The sequence below is a fragment of the Haliaeetus albicilla genome, chromosome 27, assembly GCF_947461875.1.
Source record: "Haliaeetus albicilla chromosome 27, bHalAlb1.1, whole genome shotgun sequence".
In the NCBI taxonomy this organism is placed as follows: domain Eukaryota; kingdom Metazoa; phylum Chordata; class Aves; order Accipitriformes; family Accipitridae; genus Haliaeetus; species Haliaeetus albicilla.
Window position 1 is genome coordinate 21,608,299 of NC_091509.1, and position 21,421 is coordinate 21,629,719.

Sequence of the window (21,421 nt, forward strand, 5' to 3'; positions counted from 1 at the left end):
GCATCATCAGTGTATCAAACAGGGTAGGACAGTATTTTATGGAATAAATAATCTCTTAAAAATGCAAACAGCTTTGGCAGTTATCAGCTGTGACACACGTAAGCAAAAGCATGTGAGAAGTAAATAGACCTTCAAATGCTGCTGGTTCCTCGCAGAATTTAAGTCACTTTTTCCATCCTGAAAAATAACTACGTAAACATGACACAGCTTTATTCAGCAGCTCTGTTCCCTGTACCCGCGCAGAATGCAGATCTCTGCGGCAAAAATAAATTGTTTAGTTTTGCTTTTCTTTTTTTTTAACTTTTGCGGAGTCGTCAGTAGTAGGAGTGATACGAACTTTACTGTACACTGCTTCATTAGTCAGATGACTGTAAGAACAAATCCTTCTTATTTCAGGAGCCGTGTCCCTACACTGTCAGCAGGAAGATTAGCCAGGTGTAAAGGGCAGCAGAAGCTAGTGTTGGTTAGGAATTCAGGGGAGAGTTTCTTGGTTTCTGGATGCTGTGTGAAGTTGGCAGCTAGAACAAACTTTTTTTATTTACAGAAAGGCCCCCCTGAAGGCACACAGAGAGCATGTCTGGGGAGTTTCTTGCAGGCTGTGAAAGCCCAAGAACTCTTTACAGCCATATTCAGCTTTTATTTTATTCGGCACAGAGAAGTTGTGAGACAGTGCCATTTTATTCTCTGAGCAGAGCTCGGTGAAAGCACAGCAAAGAGGTTATGTGTGCGAGTGCTCCAAGGAACGCTGCTCCCAGTGGGTGATACAGCGGTCGCCCTGGCACCCTGACTCTAGGCCAGTTTAATTCATACAGTGGAAGAAACCTATCCTCAAGAGTGGATCTATTTTCCTATAAAATACAGTGCTTTAAAACACTGGTAAGCTTGTGCAGTCCTGGCAAAGCTGAGCTTTCTCATGGCCGCAGAGGCAACCCGTGGTTACTGTCGGTGATGGTAACCATGTCTGTCAGCTGCTGTCGCGTAATACTGTCATTTCTACCTTTGTAGTTAAAGTTCTAGAAATGCTCAGCCACTTTTTAGTTTCATTTGGGGTTTTTTTACAGATATTTGTGATATATTATATTGAGTGTCTAGTTGCGTAGAGTTGGAGAGGCCAAGGCGGTTTGTCCGAGGGGCAGCACCAGCAGCAGCATCTTGACTCTGCCCTCTGTCCTGCCCTGGGATTTGCATCCTAAAACTAAATCCCATCTTTATCACACTGGATTCGGCAGTAAGAGCTGGGATGGCAGCTGCTCAGAAGTGTTTGGCTGAAGTTACTAATTTGGACAGTGGTGTTGGATGAGCCATTGGGTGAAGTGGAACCAGCCGGTCTTGCAGGAGAGATGCTCGTTAGTCACTGCTGTGTTTTTAAAATGCAAAAGAAGATGGTTAATAGTGAACTGTTGCATTCACCAGATAACATCTCGCTGACTCGGCAAAAAGATTTGCCATCTTTGTCAGCTGAATGCTTCTGCTGGGTGTCAGAAGGAGCAAGAGGAGGTCATCTCCTGTGATGAATAAGGGGGTATGGTGCCAGCAGGCTACCTAGGCTCTGCTCTGCACCTCGGGTCACAGAGTCGTTGGCAGCAGAGCCCGTTGTTTGGGGTCTATCTGCAGTCCAGCCGAGCCAGCTGCCGCTCTCGTCGCAGCGGGCCATGGTGACAGGGCTACGGCTCTGGGGACACGTGCTGCCAGCACAGAGCAGGGTCACCTCCACTCTGTCCTTGGGACAGAGCCGTGTGCTTGAGCCACGTCCCGCTCTGGCAGTTTTGTTTCGTGTCAGGCTGTCGCTGCCCTGTTTGGTGTGGCCCAGTCCTTGCAAGGGCTTTGGGAGCTGGCAGGTTATATATACATCCTCGGTAACATCCATGTCAAATGTCTCTTCCCCCTTTCTCTCCCTCTCTCACTACCCGTTCCTGTCTTCTGCTGGAATTGTACAAATAATTCTGGCATTAACTGCAAAGCCCCATTAGTCTTGGAGTCTGAGCTTTGGACCGATCCAGAACCGCCACTCTGCAAACAGCAATACAGGATTTCATTTTCCCATTGCTGACGTACAGGTCAAATTTGCACAGTTTAAAGTTCAGCTGGCTTTTCTGGCCACCACTGTCATGTGCCGAAGGTGGGATCCCCCATCCGAGTTGAGATGAGTCCTCTCCAGATTCCACATCCCTGGGTGTGTGGAACAGAGGTGGAACACGGGCATCCTGCGAGTGCCGGGGACCTGGCTCCTGCAGCTCCTTCTCGCGCATCCCGCGCAGAGCCGCGGAGCCCGGGAGCGCAGCGTGCCGGAGGAGCGGATCACCTCCCGCCGGTCTCAGCAGTGGTTGCCTGCTCGAAGCTGTGCTCACCCCTGCTTGCTGATGCATGCGGGTAGGAGGAAGGGTGTACGTGCAGCCAAAGCCCCTTTGAGCTGTTTATTCCCCTTCTGCTTATTAAAGCCCTCCCTGCTGTTTAACTGGCCACAGGTAACTGGTTTGAGAGCAACTCTGGGATCAGGCAGCAGCCGGTTCTCCTTGGCAGGATGCGGTGAGCATGGCAGTGCCGGGGCGAGGAATAGCCTCCGAGCATGGACCTGCCAGGGAGTTTTTGAGCTTCTGTTTCCCTCTGTGCACCAGCTTTTCTTGGAGGTCAGGCTTACAGGTCAGAGTATTTCTGAAATAATCCCCTCCCCGTTATCAAATGATGTAAGTGAGGTGCAGAACTGATGCGCTTCATGGTTTCGAGCTATATTTTCCATATAAGTATATTGCCCTTTTTGGAAGGATGAAAAACGTTCAGGAGATAGGAGCCCAGCAATGCTTTTAAAAGGAAAAAAAATTATCTATAGATTAACATAAGACCATACAGAGACCGTCAGCCAGCAGATCTGCCCTGCATATGACCAGGGGAGCTGGTGAACCCTCGACGCGGTGCTGATAAGGGGCTGGGGCTCGGAGCGGGCTGGCAGAGGGTCCGGTTGCCCCACGCCAGGGCGAGCTGGATGGAGCAGGCAGGAGAGAGCAGGCAGCGGCCACCATGGTGCGTCCGCCCGTCCGTCCTCCGTCCAGAGGGGTTGTGGTGTGTCAGAAATGAGCCCTCAACCTGCAAAACCTCTTCAGTTCCTCTCCCTTTTGCTCACTTGCCCTTGTTTCGCAGAGGCTTTCGTGGCTCTCTTTTCTTTTGCTCGTGTTGTTTATACTCCTGAATAATAATGGCAATTAGAGGTGCAGGAGCGGGTCCCACCCTCACCCTGCCTTCCCATCAGCCACTTCGGGAATGTCTCTCTGAAACGGCATCTCTGGGACTTCTGTTTAAGAAATTTTCTCTTAAATCAAGTACTCCTGTCCCTGAGAAACCTGGATTCTTACCCGCTCTCCCCCCACCCCAATATTTATCCCCACTTTTAATTTGGAAAAAGACTGGGAAAAGGTACTGGGTTTTTGTATTGGGGTGTGTCGCTATAAAAATGGAGTAATTTGTGCTCAGAAGGGTCCTCTTCCTCCTGGGTGGGAGAGCTGGTGCCCAGGAGGGTGTCCCAGGGGATGGCAGCTGGCAGAGTTGGGGCCGCCAGCCTGCTTGGGAGGTTCCCACATTGCATCAAATTCTTCGTGCCATCCTAGCTGTGCTTGCTGTAGTAAAGACGTTTCTTTTTACTTTAGCTTCATTTTCTAGTTCTCTCTGTTCATACAAAACTGCAAAGAAAACCTTGTCATAGGGGCAGGGTGTCTGGACTCTTACATGGTGATAGAAACTGCCTGGTGCATTTTGGGTAGGTAAAGTGAGACCGCGAGGAAATAGAAACTTGATTAATTGTGAGGCTTTGGGCAAAACAAAGCCGTTTCTTCTTCCTTCCACCACATTGTGGCGGGCTGGCCAGGAGCCACTGCGGCTCCGGCGAAAGCCAAGAGCTGGGAGAGGCGTTGTTGGGGCCAGCGATCGGAGCCAGCCCCCCGCCCCGGGACCCTCCTCCACCACCGCGGGTCCTCTGCTGCCCTTTGTTGGGGACGATTACAGCCCTGAGCGCCCGGTCTCTGCCTGGCACCATTAGGTGAAACACAGCGAACCACAGCTGGTAACTGCTGGGGCTGGAGAGAAGCGTCTCCCACCAGCCCTGCTCTGTGCAGCCACGCAAAGCTCGACCCAGACCCCGAAATGCTGGTCTTTTGCCTAATCTGGGTTTTAATTGCGAAGGCCAGCCTCAAGGGGCGGATCTGCTGACTGCCAAACAAAAAAATGGCATTTTTTAGGGATTAGGTAAAATCTTGTGATCATAGCTCCTCTGGAAAAGCCTTATCTAAATTTCTTTTTAAGATGAGCAGACCTGCTCCTGACTGCAGTCATATGCTGGGACTGGGGGCTCTACACTCGGCATTTGTGGTCCCAGCAGGGTGGGATGGCCCGGAGCTGGTGCGAGAGGTGCCCGGGTGGTCCCCAACCCTTGGTCACCAACCCCAGGTCCCCAGGGAAACTGCTGCTCAAAGCATTGCCTTCCAAGCAGTGTCATGATGCACAATTATTTCATCTTTCCTTCCCTCGATACCTCCTCATAGGTCTGGTTGGGGTTTGCGTCTTTTCCGTCTCCTAACAGAGCTGTGAGGTGCTGCTGTGTTGCTCGTGGGAATGGGGAAGAGCCCTGGGACACCCCTAATAACTGATCTGCACAGAATTTTGTCTGGAGGGGCAGAGGGTTCTCAGCCAGGAAACTGCCTGTGGCATTTGACGCAGATTGGGGTGAAGTTACCCCAAATGTAATTGTTTCCTCTCCTGTTTGGAGTCACAGGAAATACTAAAAGGCTACAAGAGCAAGACTGGGGACAGCACAGCAAAAATAAGGTGTTGGGTTCTGTGCCAGCAAGAAAAATGAGTTTGCTGCAGAGGCTCACCATTAGCGTGGTTTGAAGGGCACTTGGTGGCACTGCAGGGTGGGCTGGGACCTGGGGAGAGGGGAAAATGCCAAAGTTCTGCAACAAAAAGGCAGGTAGTCCAGCCGGCAAAGCGAGCTTCCTACTCCAGTTATCTGCCGGAGGACCCAGGGGCGCTTCTCTGCGCTGGGCCAGGCAGGGGGATTTAGGCAGATGTCTCTGGGGGTTGCATGTTGTATTTTAGACGTGGGGTTGGCTTTGTGCTCAAGAGGGGTAGAGATTATTTCCAGTTTAAAACAGAAACCGCCTATCTCCTAGTTTTCTTACTTGAGAAAAGATTCTAAAATTCCCAATCTGTTGCTTGGCTTATTCCAGATGACATAATATTCAAAGTATCTTATGACTTATTTTTTTTGGTGCAGACTGTTATAAGGGTGTCTGTTTGTTTTTTTTAAAGCAGTTTTAACTTGGGAGTCCTAGATTGTGCCTGCAGTTAGAAAGCTCCATAAACTTTAGTGACTCAAGGATCTGGCAAACATCCTTAAACCTGTTTCATGAAAAACACAAGCAGCGTACTCAGTAGGCTCCGCAGATAAATATACTTGAGGCTTAGTTGCTGATGGCAATACATTTTAAAACTTGCATATATATACCTGTATATGTATATATTTCATAATTCTTTCCTATGTTGTGTTTAAAAAATCCTGGATTTATTTTCTAAGCATCTGTACGGTTCCATGAGGTATTTTAAGATACGTGAAAAAGAACGATGCTTGTAGGCCACAGAGCAGGGATCTTGTTTTGGGAAGGCAGAGGGAAATTACAAACTTCCATTTGAGGCGAGATATTTAAGGCTGTTTGGCCAAGAGGAAAAGTCCAGCGCTGAAGGAATGCCAGCCTCCCCCAGCACCTCAGCTCGGCGGGCTCGTTGCTTTGGGCTCGTGGAAGGAAAAGGTCGAAGATGGATGGTTTATCTGTTTTTCTGCTGTGTGGGCTTTTCATATCCCCCAGAGTTTGGCATAACAACTTTTCAAAGCTTTAGCTCTTTCACTTTTTAGTTGGCTCTTGGTCTAGAAACTTTCCACAAATTGAACTTGAAAATTAAGCCAAATATTCTCATAAAATAAGTCTCCAGTTCTGTGGCTAACCCCATGTGAACTAGTAGTCATACGTCAAAATATTTTCTACAGCCTCATCGATTAAAACAAAGGTAATTTGTCAGGCTAAGAGCCCTTTTACTAATGGGATCAGGCGCCTATCTTCCCTTTCTTGGCAGGAATGAGTTATGTGGTTGCTCTGAATCTGCTGCTTTGCAGTTACCGTGGGTGTGCTCCTCTGGGTGCTGTCGCCTCTGTGGGGTGTACGGGCAGTTGCAGACGGACAGACGGACGGACGGACGGCCTCTTCAGAGGCTCCGTGTTCCAGGCCGTCCCGCAGCTCCTCCAGCCTGACTCCGCCGTCCGCAGCTTTTCCCAGTGCTGCCTCTCGGGAGACTTTTCAGAAGTTTCTGCCTTTGAACAGCACCGCTCTGTGTGATTTGCTCTGGGAACATCTAAGGGTGCTTCTCGCAAACTGAATTATATTAGATCTCCCTCCAAGAGATCTAAAAAAGCACCTTAAACTTCAGTGGCACATATGCGTTAGGCAGCTTTCGTGAAAGCCCGGGAAAGAAAATACAGACATTGTGCTTTCATTGCTTTCTTAATTCATGTAATTAGTGTGGAGATAGCTGCATAGCAGTATTTTCTTCAAAAAAACTGCCTCGGACAAATATTGGCTAATGGAAATTTTACTTTCAAATAAAGCAGTATTTGAAAATACATTACGGCCATTGTGGGGAAATGGATGCAGGAATCGAAGATGCTGCAACACAGCCTTCCCTGGGGCAACCAGCAGAACAGTCTGTATTTTGTTATGAGCTGATGTGCAGATCTCAGACTCATCTTCTTGCTGGCCAGTCCTTTCTTTTTTGTGTCCCCCTTCTCCCCTTTGATTTCAGCCGAGCTGCGGGTCCCAGGGCGTGTTTTGCTCCGTGGCTGCCATGCGGCGCTCGCCCCAGCCTGCTCAGCCCCTGCATCCCAGCTCTACTTAAGCACCTCTGCTCAGTCTGCATCCAAGTTTCTTTTGGGCAGAATCTCTCAAGCATGAACCTAGCCAAATTTTTTACTGAGGCTGCTGAAAGCGAAATGATAGTAAATTAGGTCTTTCTGCCACCTATAAATGTCACCACAGTCAAAATATTTTAAAGAAACGGCCGAATGCATTCTTTGTTTCCTCTTTCTGCAGGCAGATTTAATTCAAAATCAAGGATGTAGCCTAGACTCTCCCTTGTAAAAGTCTTTTGACGAATGTGGGAGTGTTTTCTGAAGGCAGCGCTGGTTTCCAGCCGTACCACACAGGCACTGAAAATGCTGAAAACGTACCAAACCTCCCCAGTCGTCCGGCAGCTACGACTGCCAGGGCCGGGAATGAGCTGGGGCGGGCGCGTGAGCAGGGTTCAGATGGGGACCACCGCCGGGGGCGGCTGTCCCGGGGCCGGCCGCCCCCTCCTCCCCCGCGATCCAATTTCCCAGCAGAAAGCTGACAATTTCCCCCAAAGGGGCAAGAGGAAAACAGGGCTGCTCGCTCACAAAGACATCCTGTCTCCCTCTGAAAGAAGATCCTTGTGCCTAATTAACTTCATAAATTAGCTGGAGCTGTAACGCCACCACTTTAACCTAAAATGGAGGTAACCCAATCTCCCCGGTCCTTTCTGCCGCCGTAAGGGATCCTGCCCGCCGATTAATTTGCCCTTGTCCGCTTTCCGTCCAGCTGCACGTTGGCTGTGCACAAGCTGCTGTGCAGACACTGTTGACAGGGCTGTGCTAAGCTGGGAAATTATCAGTAGCGTAAGAACCGCCGCTAATTACTCGCCTGCCCCCGCGCGCTGGCATCGCTCCCCCCTTCGCCCGGCTCAGCCCGGCGGCTGCCGGCACCTGGCCGCGGTGGCAGCCGGCACCGACGAGGCCGGCCGGGTTTGAAGCGATCCGCAGGCTTCCCGCGGTGAAGGTGTCCCGGCTGGGTTTACCGGACAGCGGGAAAGGAAATCATGGGAGGAAGGAGCGGTATTTCATCTTTTGTTGTTGTCTGCACCGGCGCTTGGAAAAACACGAACGCGAGCAGCCGCGTCCCCTGCGGAGGAGAGGAAAATCCCCTCCGGCTTCTGCCGACGGCGGGCTGGAGGGGTGGGAGTGGGGGGAGAGGAGAGGGAGCCGCAGGCGTGGAAACTGATTTATTGAAGTATTGAAGTATTATTCCCTGATTTAAAGAAATGCCCAAACCTCGCTCCTGGAGACCCTGCCGGGGAGCTCCGAGGAGCAGGGAAAATTTATTCCCTCTTCAAGCACAGCCGGGATGCCCATCCATCCGCAGGCTGCCGCGTGGCATCACGGTGGTGGCGGATGCGGGAAAGCTTCCGCAGCCTTGCGCGGGCTCTTCGACGGCATCAGCCTTCGGCGAGCGGCACGGACCTTCCCCCTGCCGCCCTGATGGCACCGCTGTGATTTGGAGGAGCGGTGCCTGGGTCAGGAAGGGTTTGTGGAGCCGCGTTCACGTCAGCGTGAAGGCGAAGAGGTTTCCACGTGACAAAGCCAAGGCTGAGCCTCAGCTGTGCGCTGAGGACCACTGGGCAGTTGGGGCTCTTCCAGCCCGTGCTGGTTTGCCCCAAAACCGCTGCTTCTTCAAATAATGACGCTGACTAATCATCTCTGTCCAATATATCTGTAGCTTTTAAGTATGGCAGCCCAAGATGGGACTTGAAGTTATGTGTCTTTCTGCGGCTTTAGTTACGTTTGACGTGACAAAAAGTGTTTTTCAGGTCTCTTACAAGAGCCAGACTCTTCCACGTGTAATGGTGTAACACTAACGGGGTGTCCATGCCTGCAGTCTCCGTCCTCGGAGGTTTCCAAGCCCCGGTGGATCGACCCGCTCCAGTCTCACAGCCCCCCCTGCCTGAGCAGGAGGTTGGGTCGGAGACCTCCCAGGGTCCCCCCAAAAAACCTCGGGTGCTCTGGCCACGGCAGTGTGTGCAGCCCGCAGGGAGACTTGGGAAAGCACATGAAATGTTACAAGTAGAAGTGAAACAATAACCAAACAAAAAAAAAGTTAATTGAATGTATTAATCTTTGCTGTACTTGATTAATGGGGAGGGAGAAAAGGCTACATTTTCAGCTTGATTGCAGGCAGAGGAATTGAGGTTGGGCCAGTGAACTGGGAGGGTTGTCGTGCTCCCACCTCCCAGCTGGGCTGCACTGGGAGGGGATGTGCAACTGGAGGAGGAGGATTTTACTGATGAGAGCTGATGAGGCAAAAATGTTATTACAAAGTTTGGGCTTTTCAAGTGAAAAAAAGATGAAAAAAGAAAGAACAGGACAAAAACGGAACTTCTTTTGATAAGTATGATCAAACTGGATCATTTCAGTATTGTAGTCTTTGGGTTTTGGAGTGAAATGTTCTGATCAGCTCTCTAGAACTGATGTTTGCAGAATACTTGCAAAACAAAGCAGCACAAGAAATATACAAAAGGAAATCAGGCAAATCAAATAAATGCAGAAAATTATTATGCAGTGACTTTAGTCACCCATTATTCTCAAATTACTTTTACAGGCCAAAATAATCCTCATTGTTTTTCCCAATGTGTATGACTTATGTGGGCAGGTGTTAGTTCTTTACGCTGCGTGAGGAATATTTGCATGATACAAAAATAAGAGTTTTAGCTTGTGGCACTGCTGAAGGCTGAAATAAATGGTCTTTGTTTTTTGTCAGGATTTATGTCTGGAAATGGCCTTCTATCAAATTATGCGAGGAAGATTACTTAGCCAGGAATTAATTTTTTACGGTGTGCAGTAGCCTTTCTGACCATTTCCAGAAATTACTTAACAAGTAAAAGAAACTTTTCTTCCTTTGGAGAGCTGACAGTAACAGCTTGTGGGGTAGGTTGCTGCTGCCCGTCCCGTAATGACTGACCTCCTTCGGCATTTGCAGAACATTACTTTTTCTTTGGGGCTCATGTTCGAGTCTGAGAGCGTGTGGGGCAAAACAGTCAGCTCCTGGCATCTCCCTCCAGGGCTGTCCCTGCCGCCCTGCGGGCAATACGGTCGTCCCCTCGATGGCTCCCTGCAGCAGGACGTCTCTGCCAGCAAAAGGGAGTTTTGGGAAATAAAGACCGATTTCCCTTGCCCTGAGCCTGAAGCCAGGCTGCTGCGGGCTCCTGGGACCGGGGCGATGGGGCGATGTGGGGCTGGTGCTGCGGTGCCGGTCCTCCAGGACCCTCGGGCAGAGGGTTGGGGGAGTCCTGCCCCGGGTTCAGGATGACGAGGGCTGGCAGCGAGGACAGGCTCGTTACGTATCGGTCAGCTTTCCTTCAGCTCCAACTTTCCGTAACGAGGCCACCCTCAACTGCGTACGGTGGGTTTGAGACGCTTCTGGTTGGCAAACCCTGCTCAGCAGCGAAGCAGGGCCACCCTGTGCACAGGATGTGTTTACCTCAAATATTTGATCCTACCAAACACCCCCCAGCTGATCTGGGAGCTGTGATCCCACAGGGACTTTAATTGCCTTCATTTTCCAAGAATCCCATATGGTTGCTGGGGTGGCAGATGGGAGAGTTTTCTTTTCTGGGGGACGTAAGATAGCAGTCAATTGAATGCCAGAGAAAAATGAGAGATTTCAGGAGGAGTGTCGAGTTCTCCTTAATTGTGAATACAATTTGTTGGTGACTAATGCATCCAGACTTGCAGAATTACCTCATGTATTAGAAGCAGTGGCGTGATGGAAAAGATATGACTAAGATGCTGGCTCCTGATTTACCAACACTTCCCTCCTAAACTGCTGTTTGGCTTCCTACTGGCACATTATAACTTTTCTATTAATAATTAAGAGCTTTGATACCGTTTGAAAGCACTTGGTTCAACATAAAATCTGCCAGCTTGATTTTTAGTCTGCTGAGAGCCTTTTGAGCAGAGAGGAAGCAGGGAGGGGGTGCAGAAAATAAAGCTGCTGAGCAAATGGTGGAGCGAGGCAGAACGTGTCGTGTCCAGGCTAGGTGCTGTGAAGGACCCAGAGACACGTGAGCGTGGACCTGTGGTTGCCTCTGTCCCACTGCCCTGCCCCGTTTCTTCCCACCTGACCCCCTTCCAGTGCTGGTATGACGTTTCTGTAAGAGAGGTGACTGGTGGGTTGGTAACTTGCTCGTGATACTGCAAATTCTCTGTTACAAATGAGTTGTACAACTGTTAATGAAATGCTGTTTCATATTAAGACGGCACGATGCTCCCATCGCCTGGATCCCACCCGCTGGGGAAGACACCTACGCACCAGTCCAGAGAGCTTCCTTTCTGCAGAGCCTCCAACGCTTCCACATGCTGAAAATGCATCCATTTCTGATCCTTTGCTTATTCACTCAGCCTTTCTCCAGCATTAACAACAGTCTCTAAGCTTCATGCCAGAAGGCTACACCAAACCAGCAGTGTCATTGCATCCCTTTGAAACATCAAGCATCATCTGTCTGTATCTGGAAATGGAAATGTCTATTAAGCAGGACAACAAAAACTCTAGCTCTCCTTCCCAAAGTCAGAACTCTTCCCATTCTCTCTTTTATTCAAGCGGAAAAGCTTTTAGATGGTTTGTGAAATTACTAAAGCAGGGAAATATTTCTACCTATGGGAAATAAGCCAAGCAGCAAAGTGACAAGGGAAACCAATGTGCAGGGTATCTTCAAGATTGCAAAGAGAGACACATCCGTATTATTGAAAAGAAGATTCTGTAATCTGTACTTATGGAGACAGAGGAACTAGTAAATGGAGATGTGGGGAAAGTCCATGCTGAAGAAGTTGAACTTTTTTGGACCTGTTTGGTCAAGTAATGTTGACCACGATGCATTTTGGCTGCTTATTTCCCTAAGTGTGTCATTCTTTTCCACCTGAATCATTATGCAGCAAGATAACTCCTGAGAGAATAACACTGGAGAGAGTTTAACATAATTTTTCTTGCATTTAAAGTACCAGAGGAAGAATCCTGCCAATCTGAAGCCCTGTGAGCTAATGGTCATGTATGGGGTCATGTGTGGTGCCATCACTAACCTGCAGTGCAGCCAGAACTTGGGGAATTGCTTGCTAGAGCCCATCCATCTCTGCTCTGAGCTTTGCTAGGATGTGCAGCATTGCATGAACTTCATGAGCTTTTCAACCCAAGGCTGCCTCCCATTTCATTTAGGCAACAGAGCCATGTCCGCTAGTGAGCTGCAATCTTGGCCTTGCATTAGAAGAGTTTAAGTGCCCTGGCATTAAATGATGCTATAATACTTCTTTCTGGTTAGCTTTGAGAAAAGCCTTATGTTCTGCAGCTTTGTTTTACAGGAATGGATCAGGAGGTAAAGGACTGGGTGGTTCTTGATGTATTTTAATGCAGTCAGGTATTGATAATGTCAGAATGGGAATATTGTTATTTATTCTTGAGGTGATTTCATGAAAGGGCTTTTAATTCATCAGTAGACTATGCTCATTCATAGTTGTTAGATGTTCTGTGTCAGAAATAGCCCTGAGTTCCACAAAAATAAAGAACAAGTTGTAAACATTTTTGAAGTGGAACTGATGTCCTCTCAGCCAGAAGAACAAAGCAGCAGAAGTTGTCTGGAAACCCTGCTGAGAATAACTCTTCAGACCTGTAAATGCCTTGAGGACTTGAGCTGTACAAAGAAAGTGCCAGAGGCAGTCTGGGTAGGCAGAGGAATTGAAAAGAGGCAGGTTATGAGAAGGGATTAGAAAAGAGATTTTTTTAGCTACAGCGACTGGAAAGGAGACTGGAGTCTGGAAACAAGAATTGCTGCTTTTTTGCATGTTCAGGCAGCAAACTAAACATCAGAACGGGAAAGGCAGCGTGTACAGCAGGCATGGGAAGCAGGGAGGAGGATTTCGCTTCTATGTACACTTGTTTGCTGGACTAGTGGGATTGCCAAAGGGGCAGACGGGAGTTGAAGGCGCCGGTGCCCCCGCAGCTGGTGGGCTGACCGCTGCGACACGACGTCCTCCCGCAGCCTGCCCTTTCCAGGGCAGTTTGACCTCCTCGATGGGTTGCAGGTCACGGCCGCTGCTTTCGAGGGGCACAGGCGGACTGACAGCAAAGGTGAAAGTCTCGGGACATGTTGGGCTACGAACCTGTGGAGTTCCCTCTGCTGCTTCTGTTGGGGAAAAGTCCATAACTGCCTCGGAAGACACTAATTTTAGCCACTTCTTTGTTTCCTGCTTCTGGTATTTTTGGTTCTTAGCATTTTTTTCTCTGTTTTGTTTCCCACTGTGCACCCAACAGGAAGAGCCTCTCGCAAAGTCCTCCACAGTAAGAAGAAGGAAAAAAAAAAGGTCCAGATGACATTTGCTTTCTGCAGGCAGAACTGAAAGCAGGCAGCAGCCAACATTTCCCCAAAGCCTCTCACCACCTCTGCTCTTTCCATGAGAAACAGAAAGGAAATTGGATCCTACAAGAAAACCATTTTCCAAAATGCCAGAGACCTCAGAATAGTCTGTTCATTCGCGTGCACTGACTTCTCCAGCGAGACAGGACTCAGGTCTTGCAGTCACATAAGCTCAAAAAGGTGATATTCAAGCAGTATCTTGAAAATAAATAGCTATATTTCATGGAAGGGAGATGAACCCTTCGTGCGCATCGTAGCCCCGGGGTCTGTAGGTGCTGGGAGGGCCAGCTCAGGTGCGGTCCTGAACCATCCTTTTGTTCTTCTTGAGGAGATGAGCTGGAAAGACTTGCAGAGCAGGACCGTGAGGCGATGCAGGGGTGGCTCGGTCATCGCAGGACCACGTTCATCTCTTCTGTGAGGAACCTGATTGAAACAGGATGGTCTTCATACTTAAAAATCCACGTGCTGTCATTAGTTAATAGTTCCCTCTGTTGCTTTGGTGGGGATGGAGAGTGTTTTCCCTGCCACCAGGGATCCAAAGACACCAAAATCCCACTCCAAATTATTGATAGCTTCTTAGATAGAGGCCGGCCCAAGTGCCGGTTCTTGCTGTAAGGCTTTTTTACCGCAACATTGCAGAAATAACTCTCTTCGTTGAGAATTGTATTGATTGCATTACGCACTGTAACTAGCGTAGCAGGCTGCGCAGTTGGTGGAGCGATGACAGAGCCGACTTTATGAGTAGCGAGAGCTGCATTCTTTTAAAGTGATTTCATCTCAAAAAGTGCGTTGGGAATTTCTAGTCCCAGAGCCCCGCGCGGTCGGGTATTCCTTCCGTCGTGCAGTGGGGAGGACCAGGGTCGGTAGCGGAGGGGCCGGCCGGCCCCCGGTGCTGGCACAGCGAGATGTCTCCTTGCACCCGGAGCCCGCTGGCCGCGGCGGCGGTGGGAGCCACGGCAGCTGGTGGGTGTTGGTGGCTGCTCTCAGGGGGACAAGCCCCGCCACGTTTCAGTCACCGGCTCATCGTCCCCTCCAAGGCCCACCTTGACCGTGGGCCAAGCTCCTCTTTGAGGAGGGCATTTGCGTTTGCTCTCTCCTACCCCAGTGCGGGGCCTTTGCGGTCCATTAGATACTGCTGCCTGCTGGATGTCTAACCAGTGAGAAGATGGGCTGGTGCCTAGAGGTGTTTGAGCTGTCTTAGGACTCATCCTGCCCTGCAGACGGTTCAGTGGAAAGGAACCTCACTGGGGCCGGGGGCTGGAGGCTGGGAGGTTTGCTTCCCAAGGTAATGCTCCTTGCCTACAGAGAATCCGTGCATGGAGCAGGTAACCTGCATCTTGATGAAGAGCTTTTTGAGATCACCAGGATGGAGGAGTCTACGTGAACAGTGAGAGGCCGTGGTAAGACGAAAGGCACACCTAGCAGGTCCTCTGCCTTCCAGGTGATAAACTGATACATTCATATTCCATTTACCATGCAGACATGTACCGTCTTGGAGGCTTGCTATAGTAGCGTAGCTGTATAGAGCCAGAGAACATTGCGTACAGGTATTACAACCGACAGGCTCTGGCTTCTGATATACTGGTTCTTCTTGCAGTACTAACAGTGAAGGAAATGTTCTAGTTCCTGCTGCCCAGAGGAGAGCACTCTGCATGTCTTCAAATGCATCTAACGTGCTCTCTCCATTAGAGGGCAGAAGCATGCTTATGCACGGATAAAATAAAACAAAATTACCTGCCCTATGTGCCATATAGCTTGTTGCGTTAAGGGAAGGTAGGGCATCATCGCGAATGGCCAGACAACTGCACCTGCTAGAAAGAAAAAGAAGCAGCAAGAACTGGTGCTTCAAGGGTTAATTTCTGTGATTTGGGCTAAGTTGGTGGTCTTTGTAGCACCTCCTTCTGTTCAAAGTTGGAAATAGATTTGATATGTGGTAAGTACCAATACCTAACAGATTTGTTAAAGACTAAGTAATACACATAATTACTTATTTTTCAAAAGACTGACAATTTTGATGACAGAAAAATGCAGAAAGATTGTTTTTAAATAGTGACAATTATTAGGAGAACATTTTGAGGATTTCTGTAATAGTCTGCCTGTGAACATTCCCTGTTTTACAGCCCTGCTGTGAAAGTTGTGATGCACTGCTCTATCTCATTTCTATATGCATGTAATCCTCTGATGTAATAAAGGTATTGCCCATAATTACAAAGGGAAAGCATTAGTTTCTGTTGAACCCAGTGACACAGCTTCTGCGAAGAGTAAAGAAGCCAAGAGCTTGGCCTTAAGTAGATACAGACCTCAGAGTAGTTCAGGCCAACAATTTAACCTTCTTTAGTGTCCTCTAGGTGCCATTGCAGTGGTGGTATTTATGACATGGACACTTTCCCCCTAGAAATTGGACTAACTCCACAGCCCTATCCTTTCAATTTTGAGTTGTCACCATCAGAGCATGCCAGGGAGTGCCGGCTGCCAGTTTCACTCGCGGGCACGTGGAAGGGCACACGGGAACCGCCGGCGAGAGTCACCGGCCTCTCGGCAAGTGCCGGCACTGGTGGAAGACCCAGGTACCCAGAGATGAGCCTGGTGCAGGCAGGAAGGCTTCAGGGTGGTGGTTGTGCAGATGCATGAACTGGAGGGACGCTGGTGTGCCAAGAGTGACATTTTAGTTTTAAGGTGCAAAATCGTAACTAAACTGAAGGGAAGAAAATTACAAGAAAACACAAAATTCAAGATTAATCATAAATATTTCCTGGAAACCCTCCTAGATGTTGGGGGAGGTTGATTCTTTTAAATAACAGAGGTTGACGTTTTACATTCAGCTTGAAATGGAAGAAAAATGTTTATTATATTCTCTTCTTTGTTAATATATGAAATGTTTCATTCTGGACTTAAAGAGCAGAAGCCAGGGGCTGAAACAATGAACTTCTGCTGTTGTGATCTAACAGGTATTGAATGATCATGGATTAACCCATTACCCTTTTTACAGAGACTTTAGCTTTTTATTAATGGTTTAAGAGGCAGCGTAGGCTCCCCTGGCTGCTGCCCACACATGAGCCTGCCCACGCTTTGTCCCACTGTGTGTGCGCTGGTGCTGCCCATTTTGTTCATTTTGGAGAGGAGGGGGTTGCTTTCATCCTTTCTGGACGTTGGGGTTTTTTTCCAAGTTGGCTACTGGTGCAAGCCATGCTCCCTGGGAGGCTTCTCCTCAAGCATGAAGGAGGCACGTCGCTGCACACCACACCCTGACAAGAGGAAATCTGAGTTAAAACACATCTAGAAGATGTTTTTATAATCCCAGGCAGGTGTTTGGAACAAATTATATTTACAGCCTGGAGCTGAGAGGGAGGGCTTTGCCCCTTTCCACACGTGGACCACCTTTCCCTCTACCTTGGGACTTACCCCGGTGCTGTCAGAAAGCAGCTCAGCAGCTTCATCCCGTTCCCATTGGAGAAGTGCCAGTTCCCCAAGATGAGGGAGGAGAGATGAAGCGATGGTCTCCGACATGCTGCTAGTCCTGGTGCAGCCCTTTCCCTCCCTCCAACATCCATTTGGTCTGGTGGGACCCATAAACCTCTGTTACTGCAAGGCTGAGGTTTTCCTGCATGCTCTGGAGCCCTCTCCTCCCCGTGTCCCTCCCCTCTCTCTCGGGACCCCCCAGCTCAGGGATAGGGATGGGGATGAGGACGGGGACGAGGACAGCCCAGGGATTGCCTGTGGGGTTGCACCCTGTCCCCACCTCATCACAGCCCCGTGTGATCAGAGGTACCATCCCTCTCTCAACAAAAAAACATAAATCACGATGCTTTTGCAAAACTTCTTGTTTTTACAGAGGCGCTTTCAGTGTGGAGAGGTTTTTCTGGTGTTTTATCAGGGATGGAGTTTACAATCTGCATTAGACAGAGAATACAGATGAGTTGCTAAGCATGGAAACAGTAGAAGATGAATCAGACTCAAATTGGTATTTTAGTACAATAATTGCTTTCCAGTGAACCTGAGAATGACCTAAATTGAACAGTTTTGAAGGAACCAAACACTTCTCACTTGACTTCTGCATGCATTTACTAGTGCAGTAACTTGATTCAACGTCTGTTGACAGCCGTAGCTTAAAAGTGAGGAATCAAGAGCATTTTGCATGAGGGGAGAAAAAAGTTCTTCAGTGTAAAAAAAAGTTCTTCAGCGTAAAATGTGGAAAACAGATCAATTAAGTTTTTGTAGTACCAAATGCATAAGCACGGCAGGAGCCCTGGAGCACTGGTTACCTCAGTGCGAGCCGTTTGCATGACCTGTAAGGCGGCCGGCTCACGCTGGGGTCCCAGCACAGCCCTCTGATGCTGCTGACCCTTGCGGGGTGGTGTGGGCTGGAGATTTTCTCCTGCTAGTTGTCTTCAGATGGATGATAGCATGCAAAGGCCAGCCCTGGCCGGCTCCATCCTGTAGATAACGAACTCCTCTGGGCTCCCAGCCTCTGAGACCCGTTTGGTTAGAAATGTAAACAGGCGGTTGTGGCTGGGCACTGTGGATCGCGGCCCGGACTCTGGTGCCACAACAACTGAGATGCAAAAGGGGGATGGAGGCTGCTCACAAGCATCGTTAACATCCAGAAATACCATCAGCTATTCCTGGCAGCGGTGGGGGAAATAAAATAAGGCAGGTAAGTGGCTGGGCTGCCAGCAGCAAGCAGCGAGACAGCTCTTGCACACAGGGTATTGGGCTCACTGGACGGGATGACGGAGCAGGGTTTAATTGGAAGATCCAGCTCTTGTTGTCCAGAGAAATGCAGATCTGGCCTTGAAACATTTCCCAAGGTCTTGGCACTTCATTTCGTAGCTGTGTCTCATGCTCTGAATATTCCCCAAGGCACTCGCTATCGTCGAATGTCGTCTGACTGTCTCTCGGTTGCTGTTTGTTTCTGTGGTTGCACGTTGATAAGGTATCTGGTTATGTCTTGCAGCCCTCAGAATCCAAGCCCAACGTCACCCCTCTCACCGTCCTGGCCCATGTTCTCTGCGCCATCAAGTCCTATGCCCACCTCCTCTACGTCCAGCGACTCATCCCCCATCAGGTCTGTTGCAGAATTCGCTTTGCTTTTTGTTGCTTTTGCTATTTTCTGTTTAATTTACTCGGTTTCCCCCCGCTTCACTTTCCTTTTCTCTTTGCATCCTGCTCAAACTCCCCCAATGCAGCTATCTGCATTCAGCAAGAGAGGAGCTTTCAAACGCCTTCTGCCCCAGGGGAGACCCTTTGAATCCTCCCTTTGACCCCCCGGCGGGTGCCCGCTGGCCCCCGTGGTCAGGCGAGCAGGAGCCAGCACTCGCAGGTCACACTCGCAGTGCTCGGTGTCGCTGGTGGTTTCTGTGGTTTTGCCCAGCCGTTTCAGCGGTTTTGCCCAGCCATTTCAGCTCTTGCGGTTTGCTTTACTCCGTTCTGCAACAGGTAAGATGTTTCCCGGGTGCTGCGAGGAATAACAAGCCTTTGTAAAGCGCTGCGATGCCTCATTTTCTGGCCACTTCCTTTTCTTATCTGGAGTCTAAGGAAGGTAAAGAACATGGGCCAGCACAGGCATTTGCCTGCTGGGTGCCTGCGTCTTGGGTGGTTGGGCATCGCTGGAGTAAATCGGTCCTGAAAGTTACAGACTGACTAACGGAAGATTTCCCGTGGAACCCCGGAGCAGCAGGTCAGGCCGTGCTGGACGCTAGCCCTGCGGGGCAGGGGGATGGACGACCCCCCTTTGCCCTGGGGTGCCAGACGCCGCTGGCTGCGGCACAGCGGGAGCAGGCGCTGCCTGGGGGTCCCGTGGCTTTTGGGATCGGAGATGCAGTCGTGCCGTGAGCGCAGCATGGGGGGATGCTGACACAGGGCAAGCCAGGGCAGCATCGCCTCTGGTCTGTGCGCAGGGTGCCCTTGGATGGGATTTCTCCCCTCTGAGCCCATGGCTGGCACAGGGGAGCAAGATGCCGTTGTTGTTGCTGGCAGAGCGCAGCTCCCAGCCCCTTGGCAGGTGCAAGCGTGGGGCCAGGGCACCAATCCCTCCTCTTAGGGAGATGAGTCAAACCTGTTTGTTCATTACAGGCACAGACCAAGCTCTTCCCCTGCACCTACAGCCATACAAATGCTGCCTGTACGACGGCTGCCTGTTTGGCAGGGTTATTTATTTGTTTTGCTACGCATCTGCAAAGGCTGACAATGGTGTAATAACCATCCAAGCAGCCTTTCTCTTCTGGGGGAGAGAGGCTTATCATCCCCGAAACTGCACAAGGGAAGATGGGTGGAGCTCCTGAGTGCTTTTCTGGCCTTGTGTCATGCTTGGAGGCAGAAACCTAACATGAGCGATCGCTGGGGTCCAGTGTTTCGGTCCCTGAAAGCCCCGTAGAGCTCTGACGGGCGCAGTCGCAGCCCGGAGAGCAGCCGGCAGGCGAAGGGGCAGGCTGGGGCCACGGGGACACAGGGCTGCAGAGGTCATTTTAGGGAGAAAAACAACAACTTGAATAATTCAAGGTAGTAAGCCTGAAAATACCTTTTATTTTTCATCTGTCAGTCTCCTCAAGCACTCTGCGTGAGCAGTGACTCCCCAGCAGCGAAGGACCCTCTCTGGAGCGGGAGGAGTGTTTGCCCATCCTGGTTTTTAAGTGTTTGGCAGCTGCTTGTGTCAGGCAGCTGGAATTCAGAGAGGAGAGACCTCTGCTTTGGGGCTGTCTTCACAGCAAAACCAAAACCATTCACAGCTTCCCTGGTTTGTGGTTTGTGTGTGAAGGTGAACCGCTTTCACCACGAGGTGAAAGCGTGCCGCTTCCCTGGGCTCACTCGGAGAGAATTCAGAATAAGTTCAAGTCCTTGGAAAGATAAAAATCGGTGAAACCACTGAAATGAGAAATGGCGATGCCTTGTTCATTACCCCAGCAGCTCTTGGGGGTGCTTCCATCACTTTGCTTGGCTGTACCATAGCCAAGTAGTCTGCTGCAGCGCTGGATGCGGGCGGACGGCCGGGTGGCCCAGTGCCTGGTTTGCACCGTCACCGTCACCGTGGCCTGGCGGTGTCCCAGCTTTCCACCAGCCTTGCTCGAGCCCAAACCCGGGAAGGATGGGTAGGAGGCTCTGGGCACAGAGGACAGCTCTGTGTGCCTGTGCTTTGCTGGTGAGGTCCTGAGGTCCTTCATTTTCTCCCTGTGTCTGCCGGTGATTTGCTCCATTTCTGGATCTCTCTGCTCTAATTCACTCCCCCGCAGCGTGGGCACGCTGACACTTCCCCAGTAAAATCTAATGGTTGTTAAATCTTTTATCCTCAGGTACAGTCTCTGAAGAAGTGCAGCAAATTCTTCATGGACCTACTTGTTTTTCTGTTTTGAAATACCCTTCCCCAAGTGCTAATTCTTCCTCATGAAACTCTGCTTGTGGTTGCAGCTGCACTCGGAGAGCGATGGATTTGGCAGCGAGTGGGGCCAGCGGGCAGCGGGTCGCTGCCAGCACCTGCTGCCCACCTTTGCTCCGCGCCGGCCCTCCAGTCAGTTATGGCCCATCAAAGACTCACAAAACATTTCCAGCTCCGTGATTACTTCTCCTGTCTAGTGCCCGGAGCTCTGCCGGGAACCCCTGTGGCCACCGGGCACCGGCTCTGGTCCTGGCAGTGCCAGCTGGGCTTGGGCTGGGATTTGCAGCGTGGTGAAATGCGGCACTGGAGGCTCATCCCTGAGAGCCTTCAGCCTCCTCTGGCATCTTCCTCACCCTTGCCCTGAGCAGTGTAACCTTGGACCCTTGCAGAGCGGTAGAGGTCCTCGGACCCCTCTTCAGTGTGCACCACTTGTGTGGACCCCTCTTCGACACAGTGGGGAGGGGAGTGCTGCTGTGTACGAGTAGAGTATTTTTTATGCCAATAAATGCTTTCTTTTTGCAGCTCACCGCTGCGGAAAGCCCGAGCTTTGTACGCCTGTAAAGCCGAACACGACTCGGAACTCTCCTTCACGGCGGGCACCGTGTTTGATAATGGTGAGTCCTCGACCTGGAGGGAGGGCACGGGGCAGCGCCAGGCACCTCGTGGGAGCGGGAGGAGATGGGCTCATTTTTCAGCGCAGTGTTCGGGCTGTGGTTCCCCGTGTCCTGGGAAAGCCGGATCGGGAGAGCTGCACCCGGTGCTGTA

The 21,421-nt window shown here is 50.3% G+C and overlaps 1 protein-coding gene across 3 annotated transcripts in view; it reads left to right on the forward strand.

Moving 5' to 3' along the window:
* The window catches only part of ARHGAP26 (Rho GTPase activating protein 26), a 155,581-nt gene that overhangs the window by 127,725 nt on the left and 6,435 nt on the right, over window positions 1-21,421 (forward strand). The window contains exons 21-22 of one of the 3 annotated variants that reach the window (XM_069772771.1): window positions 18,242-18,352; window positions 21,179-21,270. In XM_069772771.1, the coding sequence (XP_069628872.1) occupies window positions 18,242-18,352; window positions 21,179-21,270 (203 nt within the window). Of the gene's footprint in view, window positions 1-13,184; window positions 15,990-18,241; window positions 18,353-21,178; window positions 21,271-21,421 lie in introns of those variants that run through there. The other 2 variants (XM_069772772.1, XM_069772773.1) reach the window with 2 other exon arrangements.